This window comes from Pteropus vampyrus, unplaced genomic scaffold, assembly GCF_000151845.1.
Source record: "Pteropus vampyrus isolate Shadow unplaced genomic scaffold, Pvam_2.0 Scaffold339, whole genome shotgun sequence".
NCBI classification, from domain to species: domain Eukaryota; kingdom Metazoa; phylum Chordata; class Mammalia; order Chiroptera; family Pteropodidae; genus Pteropus; species Pteropus vampyrus.
In genome coordinates this window covers 444,541-460,418 of record NW_011889120.1, presented here as the reverse complement: position 1 = coordinate 460,418, position 15,878 = coordinate 444,541, and the positions used below count along the sequence as shown (strand labels likewise).

The 15,878-nt window shown below is 38.7% G+C and overlaps 1 protein-coding gene across 1 annotated transcript in view; it reads right to left on the bottom strand.

Moving 5' to 3' along the window:
- Window positions 1-334: 334 nt before the first annotated feature.
- Window positions 335-15,878, bottom strand: part of SMS (spermine synthase) — a 42,010-nt gene continuing 26,466 nt past the window's right edge. The window contains exons 7-11 of the mRNA XM_011378446.2: window positions 13,718-13,807; window positions 7,905-8,019; window positions 7,026-7,105; window positions 2,196-2,311; window positions 335-842 (exon numbers count right to left, since the gene is read on the bottom strand). Coding sequence (XP_011376748.1) covers window positions 803-842; window positions 2,196-2,311; window positions 7,026-7,105; window positions 7,905-8,019; window positions 13,718-13,807 — 441 coding nt within the window. The 3' untranslated portion in view covers window positions 335-802. The remainder of the gene's footprint in view (window positions 843-2,195; window positions 2,312-7,025; window positions 7,106-7,904; window positions 8,020-13,717; window positions 13,808-15,878) is intronic.

Here is a 15,878-nt window from a genome sequence, read left to right as displayed (position 1 = left end):
TTTATTTCCACCATTTAATACACTGGTAAGTAGTGGGACTAGAAATAAGCTTTTGACTTTCAACTTTATAGTAAGGCCAAATCTTTTCCTATCCTCAGGTCAATTTTATAATGAAGAACTGGGGAATGTAATAGGCTGTGTATCATTTACCACAATGGTAAATGGAAGTCATTACTACTGTTCAAAACAGGCCCTCAGGCCATCCTATTACAAAGAGATAAATGGCAGAGTGATATAACAGAACTAAAAAAATACCAAGAGACACCTTTGTTCTGTGCCAACGGAAGTGAGAAAGAAGGGACCTAACTGAAATAAAAAAAACGGACACAAGAAATTTCTCATTCGTAATTTTAATCAAGGCATTGCTAATTCGTTTAACTTTCTCATAAACACCAAATTTTAATATCTAAGTCAATCAATTTTTGGGGGAAAGAAACACCGTCAAGAACTTCCTGCAGAACAAAACAATGATCTTCATTCCTCCAAATGACCAAATTCGACGTCTACCAAAACGAAACCCAAAAAGCCCACATAGGAAAAAAAGGTAACAAAAATCACATTCTAGGGGTTCAGTGCATTTAGCAGCCTTTGCTATGCTATCTAATCATCCTTCAGCTGACTTTCAAAAAAAAATAACACCCTAGTTCATCAAAATATACATTTTCCATTTGATTTTTTAAATTAAAAATAATTAAAAAGAAAACTTGAAGGAACTCATAATCAATTGCCTGACTTGTTTTGATTTCGTGTATGGAGGTCAGGAAGGCTTTTTCCAGCACAGATGATTAGGGGACATCGATCTTCAAGGTTTAGCTTTCTTCCAAACAGTGTAAAATACCCACCTGGACAGGGAAGTCAAGGAATGAAAGCAGGTAATTCAAGGAAGAACAGGCATCACTTCAAATTTGTTTGCTGGCCTACAAATTGGAAAATGGATGTTTCATAGCTTAGAGCACTGTGGTCATGAGAATGAAGGCCTCTTAAATAAGGCCATTTTGCAGCCTAGAAACTCACCACTTGTGACATTGGGGAGGGGGATACGCACAGAAAAGGCTAAAGGCTCGCACATCTTCTCTCAGATAACACTACTGCTTCCAACATCTCTAAGATGTTTTAGGGAAATAATATGAGAAAGGTGGAAGGGAGGAAGAGAGCTGGAGGGGAGCCAGAAGGTGGAGGCTTTTTTTCCAAATGTTATCAACTGATTTCTAAAAGTTTTTCAAAGATAAACACCAACTTGACAGTAAAAAATGCTCTGAGAGGAACACCTTGATGAAAGTGGACTGTTGGGGGTGGGGCGTCAAAGCTCTCCACAGGCCACGGAAGAACATGGCCAGCAAGCAAGCACACAGTACTCAATTCATCCCAGGGAGGGCTGGGGGGGTTCTGATGGCTGCAAGCCTGCCCAGCCTTGCACGTCAGGGCCTCACGCAGGCCAGCAGCAGTCACAGGAAACTCTGCTGCCTCAAGTAAGGAAGTTTTTGTCTGCAGACTACAGTCTGCCTTTTAGGAGGAAACGCGTTATAAATTTCCAATGTCGATGCTCTGTTTTTTCTCCAGATTCTTGTGTTATTTCTCTGGGCTAACTTCACTAAGTAGAACTAACGGAGAACACCATTAACTTTGAGATCCCCAGCACTGTTTTTAGCTCTCTATTTCTACTGCAAATCAGAATCGAGTACAGTACAGAACTATTAAAGTAAGATAATCTTAATATAAAAGTTGAACACATGTCTTTAGTCTTTTTGCCTGCTACAGCTGAGGTGGTCTTCTAGACTAGGACTTCTGAAAGGTTTGAGGTGCATGTTAATCCCATGGAGGGCTGAAGGCAGGTCACTGGGTGCCACCACCAGTGTTTCTCATTGGGCAGCAGGCCAGGGCTGGGCTTGAGAATTTGCATGTCTATCTAGTTCCCAGAAGATGCTGCGGGTCTGGGGACCTTTGTGAGAACCAGTGGTGCCTGAACATTAAAACCAGCTGGAGGGCTGTGGCAGATCACACCCTAGAAACTCTGAGGGTGGGACCCAGAAGTCAGTATTGTTTTAAAGCTCCCAGGGGATTCAATGTGCGGCCAAGTTTGAAAAGTAGGGCCTTTTATACTACAGAGCTAATCCTATTTATTTAAAATGTTAAACTGGCACGGGACTGACTTGGGTGTTCTGATCTGGCAACGCGATGATATGGCCAAAGGATACAATTCCAAGTACGAAGGGACGCAGATGATCTCCTTTGAGAATTCCACAGGACAATAGAGGCGCCCGAGCTGTTCTTCATAGAGTGATAGGGCTTCCGTCAAATTGACACAGTTCCCCTAAATTAGAGAGAAAAGCAAATAACGGGATTCTTGAGTCCTACTGAGGGTCCCCCTCATTTGAAGGTCGCTAACTAACAATAACAATTCCAGCTTTAGATAAAAGTTCGCCTTAGAAAATGAGATAAGGCTTCTGTACTTCTACAAATTACATTGAGTTCTATTTATAGATCCATTAGCCCATTATCCTTCTACCTCATTTTCCAAGCCATTTCAAATGATTAGAGTATGAAGCAACAGAAAGCAGTGAGACCAATTTCTCATTAGTGACAGAGCCATTGTATCAACACCATGCAATTAGCAAAGATTCATACACATAACCCATTAGAAATAAGTTTCCTAGTTGTCACCACTGTGTTGAGAATGAAGTATCAAAAAGACAATGTTGTCAATTTCTAGAATGGCTTAAACTACGACCCTCATAAGAGTCTAAGATGTTGGCACAGAAAACTATATTCACACCCCCCCCATGCTTTCCCCCAAATCTGACTTAAGGCCTAAGAGAACAAGTCTATTCAGCATATATACACTAAGGATATTGCCCGGTTCCACTCCTTATCGAATATTTTCTTTTGACTTCATTGTTCTACACTTTCTCTTTCTTGCCCCAACTTTTTCAGCCTCTCCAGGAGCTAGCGCTGGTCAGTGTTATACAGAAGTGTGCTGGGGACTACTGGGAAAGTTTTTTATTCTGGACAATCAAGGATAAACACAGTGACCCACCCCTTCAACTTTCTTTAAGCCTATAACCTAGCCGTAACCAACATTTGGAGCTACAGTGGCCACTCTGTTACTATAAAGAAAAAAAAAAAGGTGAAGAGAATCAGATGCCGGCCAAGACACAGTAGAGCTGCTGATGGATACAGCATCTGTCTGGTTCAGTAGCAGTGGTTCTCGATCTTTAACGTCCATATGAATCATAGCTGATCTTGCTAAAATGCAGGTTTTCATTCAGTAGGTCTGGGGTAGGGTCTATCATTTTAGTACAGTTTCCCCCTCCCCAAGCACTTGCATAAGATTTAGAAAACAAGATGGGCATTTAATACCACCGATTTCCTTTTCACCTCTGAAGCTGGCATTTGGAAGCCTAAGTGAATATATGAGCTGATTCCATTCCTTCATAAGAACTTCACTATAAATTTGTCTCACAAAAGCCAAAGATAATGTAAGATGAAAATTATTTACAAATAAAGGCAGCCTGTGATGTAAGCATTTTTGAGGGCGGCATTTCAAAACCAACCAACCAGCCAGCCAGCCACAGGCAAGCGGGTAGACAGAACTATTCTGAGAGCTGGCCTTGGTGGTTTTAGCACATTTGCTTTGCATGACGTCATGATTCAGGGCCAGTCTGTTTAGTAACCCATCATCTAGGGTCCTGCAGCGGGATCTGGCCAGAGTGCTCTTTGCCAGCATATAATTTGATTTCGACATCAAGTTCACCATGAGAGCATATAAACACCACATGTATAATTTAAGACTCACAAATAGAAAACACTGCCTGGCTGTTTTTAGAGCACAGTGCCACTGGTGAAGGTATAGAATGGAAATGCCACCGAGGTGCACAGTTCAACGGTTTCTCTTGCCATATGAAAACTGACACCACGCTCTCTCTTTATGGAGGGTATATGGGAGGACCTCCTGACAGAGAATGTGGTCAAGAAATAGGATACTTTCAATTTGTTCTTCCTCAACATTGTCAAAAAGCAGTTTAAAAAAAGAAAAAAAAAACATACCACAAATAGAGACCTACCCCCAAAAAAGTAACGTGATACATTTCGCTTTCCTGCGTATTTAAATGGAACTACATTTTTTTTTTCTTAAGAGAAATGGGAAATGCAGAACAAAAATCTAATAGCAAAGAATTAAGCATCTACCAAGGATGAGAGAAAGGGAATAATGGGGGCGGGGAGGGGGAGTAAATCCAATTTGGCAACTTCGGTTCTAGAAAGTTCTTTACCCATGTTAGGTATAGGTAAGTGACACTTGATTTTTTACTTTAGATTTCTGTATTGTTTCTGTCTTTTAAACTTAATGGCATGTATTGCTTCTGTAATGTCAAAAACAGGTCCAGAAGAATACATCCTTAATGAAAGTATTTTTATCAAGTTCAAAAGCTAGCGGAACTAAACATAATAATGATTTACTAAATCACACATGTGTGAAACATCTATAAAGAACAGCACAGAATAATAGGAAAAAAAAACACCACCACTTAAGATGGGTTAGTTCTAGAAGGTGGGCACGGATTTCGGAGGAAGGCAAATGTGTCAAGGTACTTACTGGTAATGTCCAATTCTCAAGTTGGGGAAAGTCACAGGTTTGCTAATCTTTTGCATCATAATTTACATGAATGTCACATATATATCTTTATGTGTATCAAATGACCTAGTTTGAATAGGGAGTGGAGGAGAGAAGCGAAGGAGGTCAAGTTTTGGACCTGCCTCCTAGTCCCATGAAAGCGATTCCGCCTCAGATTCAGATTCACGTTCCCCCGGCCACCCCACGATGCTTTCCCCAGCTTTGTGGCACAGTGACAAGGCAGTCTTCAAATAGCCACAGTGACACTAGTGACATCATAAGCTCGCTACGGTAACACAAACCATTTTAGTCAGGAACATTCAGCTTTTGTCAATCACCTCGTAACAGGCCATTTTTAATCTTACTCCGGTTCTAAGTGACTAACTTGGGGAAGGGAGGTGAGTGTGAATCAAGGTTATTTTCTGCACTTATCGCATGGCAGTTTAAGGAGATATTACACTGTGGCAACGACATCAGTACATTCTGAATCAAACCACCCTGTGCTCTTGACTCGATGACTGCTTTTTCAAAGGCCTTTGTCCCCCTAGTCCGTATGAATCTCACCAGGTGACGCCACACATTCAACTACTGAAGGTACGTGATTCCAGGTATGACAATGAGATCACCCAACTGTAATGAATGCAGGGACAGGAAACATATCCTAATACATATTTTGCACTATTCTTGGAAACCCGCACAGCCCTGGGCTTGTAATGTGTTTTTTGGTAAAAGCCAGTTGGCAAAGGCCTGGATCGTTAATATTTAACGAATGGGTTGCAGTGATCTGTTAAGCAACCGTTTCTATTAATCTTCCATACTGAGGTAACAGCTCTCCAAGAAGGCAGTCTACCAGTCCACAATGAGAGAAAATAGTCACACTTTCTTCCTAACTCCACCTGTGGTGCAGTACGAACTGACTGGTTTGCAACGGATCCAAATTGTTTTCTTTTGGTTAAAGACCCCAGAGCCTCGTGTTCTCCCTCAACTGAAGTTTCATGAGATTTCCTTCTATTTGCAGAAACATGAAAAGAACCAAATTCTATAGGTATTTTCTGCTTGAGAAATATCCACTCATGAAAAAACTCAACTCACTGAATGTGGGTTGCTTTTACAAGAATAAGTCAACTTTCAGCAGGTTTCATTGTAGATTTCCTGGAAAGCAAGGGTCAGCAAACTTCTTCTGAAAAGGGCCACACAGAAAATATTTTAAGCTTTGCAGCTCATACAATCTCCATCACAACTCTTCACTGCCACCCCTGTAGCGAGAAAGCAGTCATAGAGACTACATAATGAATGGAGGTAGCTGTGTGCCAAGAAACCTTTACGAAAACAAGCAGTAGGCAAGATTTGGCCCATAGTTTGCAGACCCCTGCCTTAAAGAGTCAAGTCTAAAAATGTGTAAAAAAAAAAAAAAGATCATTTCTAAACATCAGGGAAAAAAATCCATAGACGGCTGTCTGTTCCCTTGAAGCTTCCCACTACTCTCACCAAGTACAATATCTATGATTAATCACCACATCGTGGAGGGAGCGGGCGCGGGTGGGGGGAGGAAGGATCTTACATGCAGGGGGAGGAGAAGGAAACAGGATGGGGTGGAGCCTAATTCAAGGTGCCTCAGAATTGCTAAGTTGTTTTTAGCTATTAATCTCAGATCTTATACACTGTCCAGGGTCTGCTTGAAAGTGCCTCCTCAGGAGAATAAAGTTAAGACTTCTCTACTAGTTCTTGATATTTAAACATATTAACGCTTTTTAAAGGGGATGAGGTGGAGTGGAGAGGTACTCCTGAACACACTGAAGAATTACAAGGACCGGAGTGCGCTACTACCTAAGTTAAGTGCTTATTTTCTGGTTATGAATCAAAAGATTTCTGTACCAAGGAAAGAGACTGGATCGTCCATTAGCTGCTTTTGCTGTCAGTTTCAAAATTTTGTTAAGGACTTTACTCCGTTACATATGTTTTTATATATATCAAGAAATATGAACTTCAAACTTTAAATTAAGAATCTCCAAGGGAATGAGAAAAATAGCACAGTTTTCTTCCATCTGCTGGCAGGAGTTCATACTATAGCCCAAGCAGTGTAGGAAATTTACTTTGGCTTTTCAATTAAGAATCTCCTAGAAGATAAGGGGCAAAAATCACAATCTGTGTCTCCATCTGGTGGCATCAGCTCATACTACAGCCAAAGCCCAAGTTTGATAGGTGGGGGACATTAAGGTAACAGGACACAACAGAACCGATTAATTCCCAGCAGATGCTGGGTCAGTTATTTATAAACTTACTGCTTCGAAAAACAATCCAATTATGCTCTTCCAGCCTCCACAGTCATAAATGTCAAGAACATGCATTCAAATGTCAAAACAGAATATTCTTATTGAGAGTTTGGGAGGTCATAAAAAACGGGTAATGAGCCTACCTGTGTAAAATATTTCCCATCCTGTTTCAGCACTTTCATGGAGAGGTCAAGAATCAGTCTCAGAAACTCCCAGGTGGAATCTGGATGTTGAAGAAATTTTAAGTTTTATAAACATGGAATTGCATGCATCAGAAACAACAGCTACAGTCACTCACATTAAGACTAAATGACAACAAAAGAAAACATAAAGAGCCATGAACGTAAGTCCCGATACTCAAGAGCTTATTCGTAAATGATACTGTATTGTCACAAACTGGGTGTCTTTCACATATGTGCACAAGCAAGGTCAAAAGCAAATGTGCATGTACTTAGCACTGCTCTCACAACACCAATAAAGATTCTACACAAAGGCAGGGGTTGAAATATGCAAGATGACAGCTGTAAGTAAGGGGGAAAGCAGCAATATCCCGAGAGAGAAATTGCAAAAGTCATCAGGTAGGGACTGAGTCTGCAAACTCAGCAGGAACACAAGGTTACAGAAAAATCCTTAACACTGCAATCCCAACCCAGCAGTGATTTCGAGTGTGTGTTCTGAGACAGGGAATTGTCTCTGGTTTTGCTTAGACAGGTCACCAGTTTGTCTCATTGCAGCTTAAAAATCATGTATTATAAATAATCAGTCGAGCTGTCGTCTTGATGATAGGATTATGAATCTTTTTCTTTGTTTCAAATGACTGAGTTTTTTGCTCATTTAGTGGCAGAACAGGATTTGACCAAAGCCAAATCTAGCCATCTTTCCACTGTGAGCCTCAGCTTAACTACCTTTAAAAAAATGAAGGAACTTAACTAGACAATCTCTAAGATTCTTTCATACTCATATGATGCCAAGAAAAACATTTCCATGAATATTATTTTGGTTAAAAACAAAACAAAAACTACCTTCTTCTGGAGATGTGGAGATTGGAACGGCTGTCAAATCATTAATCACATAATCAAATTCTCTCCCTTCTTTGGCGTACCTCTTCAGTACTGGAATACAGTCTTCTATTAGGACCTTCCAGAGAGAACAGGAATAGATGCATGTGAGCCAACACATGTGGAAGTAGTTAAACACTTGTTAAGGAAGGGGAAAAATGCAAGCTGGGGCTGAGATCCATAGCACCTGACACACAAACAAAAATGACTTCCACCCATGCCCGTAAGGACTAAAATTCAGGGCTTAGTACATATGCTTTATATGCTTTCTCATTTAAACCAAATTCTATAGGTGCTATTATTAGCCCCATTCTACAAAACGGATAAACCAATTTGAGAGATTAGTTTGCCGAAGACATCCAGTAAGAAACGGAGCCAAGAAGTACACCTAGAGGTATCTGAAAGTCAGGTTCATGTTTTTAACCCTAATCTACATTGCCTCTCCTACTAGCTGTATTTTCTTCTATTTTTAGTTTTTCTTTTACATGAAGTACTGAATGATTTCATTGCCTACTGATGTCTTTTCGCATCCTACTTCAAAATCTTAACCGATGGTTTTTTCAATATCCTCTAATACTATGAGTACTGGTACTGGTACTGCCAATAATAAAGCCATGTAACAAACACCAGCTCTCACAATCAGAGTCGCCAAGGAGGGGAGGGAGTACCACAGTTAGAGCTGGAATTCTCACACAGATCCTTCACAGTAAATTCAAGAACTGAATGTGGGGTTTGCTTTGCCTTATCTTTCAAGTATTGAAGCTATACGCTGGGGACCCATCTGGTTCTAGACGACATCCTGAACTAGGCAGGAGTTATTCACCTTGTCTTTTTCTAGTTAAAGAGTACATGTTCATGTAAAAAAAATTTCAGATTTCACTGAGCACACAATGCAATATACATGATGTATTATTAAACTGTACACTTGAAAGCTATAATTTTATTAACCAATGTCACCCCAATAAATTTAATAAAAATTTCACATGTAACGAATGAGAAATCAAGTTTGCCACAATTCTCTAAAATAATCTATTCCAGATTTTCTCCTATGAATGTTCCTATGTATAGCTTCAAAGTCACAATTTAAGAAACTGAATCTTACCATCCTGCTTTATAATTTGTTTCACTTAATATGTCATGAAAAGATATAGAAGGCAGTAACACCCCAGCTGCCTTCAACCTATTTATCAATTCCATTTGATGTGATCAGATTTTTTCCCCGCTATGCTCATATAGGCTCCTAAAAACACTCACCCACAAATATATGCAAGTGCTTGTTCTCTTTTGTAAACCTGGGATCACGCACCGGGAACATTCTGTGCTTGAAAATATTTAACTAACACCACTCCAGGTAAAGATATTTTTTTTAAAAACTATACCATTCCGCTAAAAATGTTCTATTCTTATTATCATCTTCATGCCCTGGCCCCTACAAATAGAGCCTTTGTGTCTGTGGGCTGGGCGCTCAAACATTGGGTTGTCTAAACAAAAGGCATGTGTTTTTTAGTTTTGATGGCAACTCATGCTGCAACCAGTAATGTACGTAAGGAACTGTTTCCTTGCATCCTTCCCAGCACTGTACGCCATCTGTCTTATATTTTGTCAAGTCCCTTACTAATGTTTTCACATGAACTTCCTGGGACACCGACAAGGGTGATCATCTTCTCCTAAGTTATTTGGCTTTCATCTTCTGAGAAGTACAAGTTCATATCCTTTACACCTTTTTTAATTTTTAAATTTAAGTCGCAGGGACTCTTTGTATCATTAAAGAGATTAACTCCCTGTCATGTTTGTTAGCAGTAATTTTCCAGTCTGCCTTTTGGCTTTATGGTATTATGTTGTCCTTACAGTTTCAGAGTTTCTTGTTCTTTCTTTAAAAGGTTCCTCAACTCTTAAATTTTCCTAAATGTATTAGTTTTTGTATTTAGAGCTTAAACCATCTGAAATTAATTCTTCTATGGCTTTTAGGGTTAGTTAACTTTGTTCTCATGCAGACGGACGGCCCATTATACTAGCATCAATTATTAACTGAATTTGTTTTTCCCAAGTGAAATGAGTGATAGAGTGAAGGAATAGAGTGAAGAAATAAAATGGAGTCACCATGGTCAAACTGTTCAATTATTAAAATAAAGTAGGCTAGCTAAGGCATGAAGAAACAATTCTCTTCTTGCCTTAACTAGCCTGGGAACTTAAACTTCTGAACTTTCCGGTCCTGCATCAACGCCTGGATCCACATCCACTGGCTGTACGTCAACGCCTAGACCTACATAACACCCTCGAGATGAACATATGAATGACCTCAAGAAGAGATTGTTCCACTGTCCAGACCACCAGACATCTGAAGATTACCATCCTGGACCAATCCAGGGGCTAAGAACGCAGGACTGGTTCTTCTCAAGAATGTACTTTTTACTATAAAAACCTTCAGCTTTCCTTATTCCATTTGGAATGTTCCTGATATTGCCTAGTTGTGTTTCTGGTTTGCAAATCCTAAGACTCTTGAATAAATAAATCTTTGTTATTTACTTCTAACCAAAGCCTCCTGACTCTTGAGTTGAGTTGACATATCTTAGGCCATAATATTAGTTTTGTGTGTTCAAGTCTCTGTGCCATTCCTCTAATCTGTCTATTTCTATGTCAACATCATACTTCCTATTTGATTACTATGCTTTATAGTAAATTAATAAACAAGAGGGCAAATCTCCCTTCACTATGACTATTTACAATTTTTTTCTTGGCTATTCTTAGAAATTTGTTACAAATGAACTTCAAAATCATTTGGTCTAATTCTAAAAACTCCCTTGGGATTCTGATTAGAATTACTTATAATTAGGAAGAAACAGACATTGTCCTGAGGTTTTCATCAGAGAATGCAGTATCTCTCTCCATCCAGTCAAACTTCAGTTGCTGTCTTTCAAATAAAATCTTAACATGATTCTTATCAGTCTCACAATACATACGATTCTTGTTAAACTTGTTCTTGGGTATTTAACAATTGGTCATTACTTTGAATAGGATTTCCGGCCTACCCTCCACCCCCAAGTACCATTCAAACGGTTTTGCATTTAGCATAGTGAAAATATTTTTAGTCTGCTTTTATCAAATCACTTTACCAAATTCTCATGAATTCAACTAGCTTTCTAGGAGTTTCCTATATTTTCTAAGCATTCACATCATCTGCAAATAATTTCTATATTTATACTGTTATTTTCTTACCTTACTGAATTAGCTAATGACTCAAAAACAATCCTGAATAAAGGTAATAAGCATCCTCATCTTGTTCTTAGTTTTCGTGTAAATGCCTTATGTATTCTGCCATTTAATATAATATTATCTTTGGGTCTCTGTTTCAAATATGTTTAGGTAGTTTCCCTTCTTTTGTAATTTTGTTTAACCTGAAGAGTTTTCATTAAGAATAATTAAATATTCTCAAATGCTTTATCAATTAGTGTTATTTTCTCTTTTAAATTATTTGTATGATGAATTATGTTGATTTTTTAAGATTCATACCCTGATATTTATGTACTAAAACCTCCTTGTGCGTAATATATAACTCTTTAAATAAACTGATAGATTGAATTTACTATTTTACTTAGATATATTGTGTGTACATAAAAATTGATCTTTAGTTTTCTTTTTGTACTACCGTAATGATTTTAGTCCTAAAATTATTCTATCATTATAAAAGGAATAGAGAATGCTTAGGAACATTTTCTATTTTCTAAAAAGGTTAACGGAACAATTATGTTTTTCAAATGATAAACAGTTGCAAAGACCTGCTGTTTTCTTAACGGTAATAGTATTTTACTGGCTAAGGGGCTTGCCTGCTGCTGCCCCACAAACCAAGAACCCCTTACCCCTTTTAGAGCTTGGGGAAGATGCTCAGCCTCAGAAGAATTTTCCAGGCTCCCCCTGGTGGTTGTTCTGTTCCAGAAAGCAGGCAGGGGAAAAAGGATGCATTCCAGCAAGCAACTTCCTCAAGAGTCAAGTCATTTCAAATAAAATACCTTTCCCTTCCCTAAAATGTCCGACTGTCTATGTCACCATCTGCCTTTGGTGCTCTGCCTTCAGATGGACTCTCGAGTGAGGCTGGTTTCCCAGGCCATTTTTGTAAATCTTTCGACTTAATGGTCTTTAATTATAACAGTCCACAACTCCACAGTACTACAGGCTTGAGTTCTGTTTACATATTTTTTCTTATTCTACATAAAGAAGCCATATAGAGAGCCAGGAATCTGAATGTGAATTCCTCTAAAGTTACCGTATAACCTTGAATAAATGTCCTTTCAACTTTGAGCTTAATCTTCTTCGTCCATAAAATAGAAATAATACCCACTTGGTACAGGTGGGAGGATTAAATGTAAAAACACCCCAGAGGCAGACGGTCTGGCTAACAGTACAAACATTATTTGCAAACAATGGTAACTATTAGCTCATTGTGAAACAAATCTGTCATGCTCTGGAGAACCTAATCCCCCCTGGCCCTTTTGAAACTTTCGAATAGTACAAGTGAAATATTTATCTTTCTTTCCCTTTTGCCCACAAAACAATCACGACTGCATTTTAATGTAGAGATAATTCCTCTCAGCTTAAAAAATTAACATGCATGTACCATGAAATCAAATTTGGATGCACATACATTAAGGGAAGATGGGATATGGGTAAAGTAATTACGTATCAACAAATTAAAGCATTCATCTAAACTGCCTATACATCTGGAGATACACAAGATTCTGTGCAAATAAAACATATTTGCTTGCTTACCTGGCTCTAACGAGGGCTGCAGGGATAGACATCGAACATAGGCATCCTTGAAACACAATACAAAATGCATCCTACAAACTGTAGTGATTGGTCAACTCGTAAGCACAGTAGAATTTAGGACGGAAACTAATTTGCTTAGCAAGAAGCAATTGTTCCTACGTCAAACATTTTAATCATCTTCACTTTCCAATTAAATACCTGAATTCCCTCTGAAAGACCCAGAACACGGACAAATTATACAGGGAAGAGAGATCAAAGACGATGGTTGCCAGGTCATAAAAAGGTACACGACATCTTTCATACAAGAATGAATGAATACTATTAAATTCAGAGAATTTAGAGATCTTATTATATGTACACATTTGCCCTAAATATAAATCTATGTATAGCTCACAAAGAGACTGAAAGGTAGCAGAACATGCCACCTAAAAATATGCCACTTTGGCATATTGACTATTTTGAGCTGTAGGCACTTAAAAAACAGCAAATGTTAGGGAGAGGCTTTCTCCGAACTAGCCTTTATCTGCCTAAAGACAGAGTCAACCCAGGAAGATTGCCTCTTATCACAGGAGAGAAGACTGACACCACGTGGACCCAGACAAACTTTGTCACAAACTATCCTACCTCCTCCTGTCTATGCTTCTAAGGGCCTGTTCATCTTTCCTAAGTCATTTACTCTCCCCTAAGACAACTTTGTCCTCTTTCTCTATTAATATGACATTTAAGCCTAAACTCTAAAGCTACCTCTGAATTACTGATTTTTCTCTGGGTATCTCCCACATATACATGTTAATAAACTTTCGTTTTTCTCTTGTTAATCTGTCTTTGATTATAGGAGTCTAAACCAAGAACTAGAAGGGCGGAGGGAAAATTTGTTTCTCCACTACAAAATGATCTTTTTTCTTCTTAACCAATTATTCTTAAAGTTGCTTTAGGAAGGCACAATTCAGATCAGTAACATAACTATCATACTGTCAGTTGACTTAAAAACAGTATCCAGAAAACGTAATTACCTGATAGCAGTCTCCTTTAAGATTGTCTAAGACGTCACCACATGTTTTTCGCATGTATTTCTTACATCCATCAATCACCATCTGGTCGATGTTCGAAACAGGTTAAGGAGAACTGTACCCTGAATTTGGATGTATCGAAGAATTCTGAAATAGTAATACTTTAAAGATTGAGAAGACAAACTAAAGTTTTATAACACTAATTTGGTTATCACAAGTTAAAAACAGAAAAGGTGAATGAGACAATGAACTTATTTTTGCACCAAGGACACTCAAAAGGAACTGAATTTTCTTTTCTTCTCATGAAAAAGCCATTTCAGCAAATGCTGAGCGATAAACACGGTACCAAAGTTGCTTGCTTGCTCTTTAATTCACAACTAGATTATCTCTGCTTCTTTACTGGTGGCCACATAAAAAGGCTATTGGTAGCAAACTGGAATGTATCTGTTCAAGGCACTCTTTATAGCACATTTGTCTCATAACATTAACTGGAGTCTTAAGAGAAAAAAGGGCAAAGAAAACAAAAGTAGCCTATTGAACTTGACGTCGATCAACAAAGGATATCTCTACCATAGTGACCATCTTTGGTTTCAGTTTGACTATTTCACATAATATGCCGCCATCTCCGCCTCCCAGAATCAGCACATCTTTGCCAGTGTAATCTTCTTTGCCACTGCCCATGATGGCTCGGGTATATGCCAGATCACTCTCCGCCAGGTCTAGGGAAGAGAAACAGATCCAAAATGGTGACTTGACCCAAACCCACATATGACTTGACTCATCATACTACAAAGTGCTGGAATCTAGCCTAAAACGTTTCACTTTAAATCTTTAAAAACTGTTAACAATGTACGAAGGTTTTTTTACCTTTGGATTGTGGAATTTTCATCAACCCTGCCCATCTGACAGCTAATAAGTTACATACAGGTATGCATTAGTCATTAGGAAGAATACACTCTTAATAATGTACTGATGTGTATCATTAAAAGCAATTGCCTGTCCAGACGAAATGATATCACGTGTAAGAGATGTTTCAAAATATGAAGGAGAAAGTGGACCAGCGTTTAGAGGAAACGAGACTGGTCAGGAGTTGATAACTGTTGACACTCACTGGAGAGTATATGCTAGTTCATCATACTATTTTGTCTACTAAAGTTTGCAGTTTTCCATTACAAAAAAGGTTTTTTTAAATAAGCAATCACATGATTTTTGAAATACAATCCAAATATTTATCACTAAGAAATTAAGGGAACATCAAGACGAAGTTTTCATGGCTCTGCTTATATAAAACACAAAAACCCAGACAATCCACAGGTTAGTATGTAAATGTTCATTTCAAAAAACAGTGCCAAGGACAAACCTGGGCAAATCCACAACAGTGTGGTATTCATCAGGAAAACACCACAGTCCAACATCGTCACTTTGTTGTACCATTGGCGTAGGGATGGAATACTTACTGACATCCCCATTAAGGATGAGAATATTTCCAAATTGCTTTGAGTGTAGAATTTTAATGTTCTGATAAGGTGAATCTTCATCATACACCACTTCATCTATGTCGTACTCAACCAGGCGGCCATCAGCAGTGGGCCAGTATCTGTCAATAGCTCCTCCTCGAACTAGGGGTGGTAATCTAGGAAAAAAGGAAAACAGGAATGCTCCTTAAGAGAAGACTCCTTAAGGTGAGGCTGCCTTAAAAGTGGACCTGAGAGCAAGAGTGTGCAGAAGAAATAAGCCGCATGGACCCGAGGCCAACTCCTGAATAGTATCCAACGAATCTAAAGCTTGGCCTTTTAGGTTTAGCAAACATGGCCACCACCACGTCAACAACTGCTATTTATAGGACTTTTTAAAAAACTTCCTGGCATGATTGAAATTTTTTAAATAAAAAGCTGAAGGAGAAAATGGCCACTGCGGACATTGCCTTCATGCATAAATACTTCAGCAGGGATTTCTTAAGACTGCCCACATGACCACATTGTCATTATCACATTCATGTAAGTGCACATGTATTATACAGGTATTGTATCAGGGGCAAAGATGTGTGCTCGTCCTATTACTGGTGATGCGAAAGTGTGACCACTTGGTTAAAGTAGATGCCACTGGATCTGTCTATTGGGAAACGTACCTTTTTGGTTTCCCTTGGAATTACTAAACTAGCTGT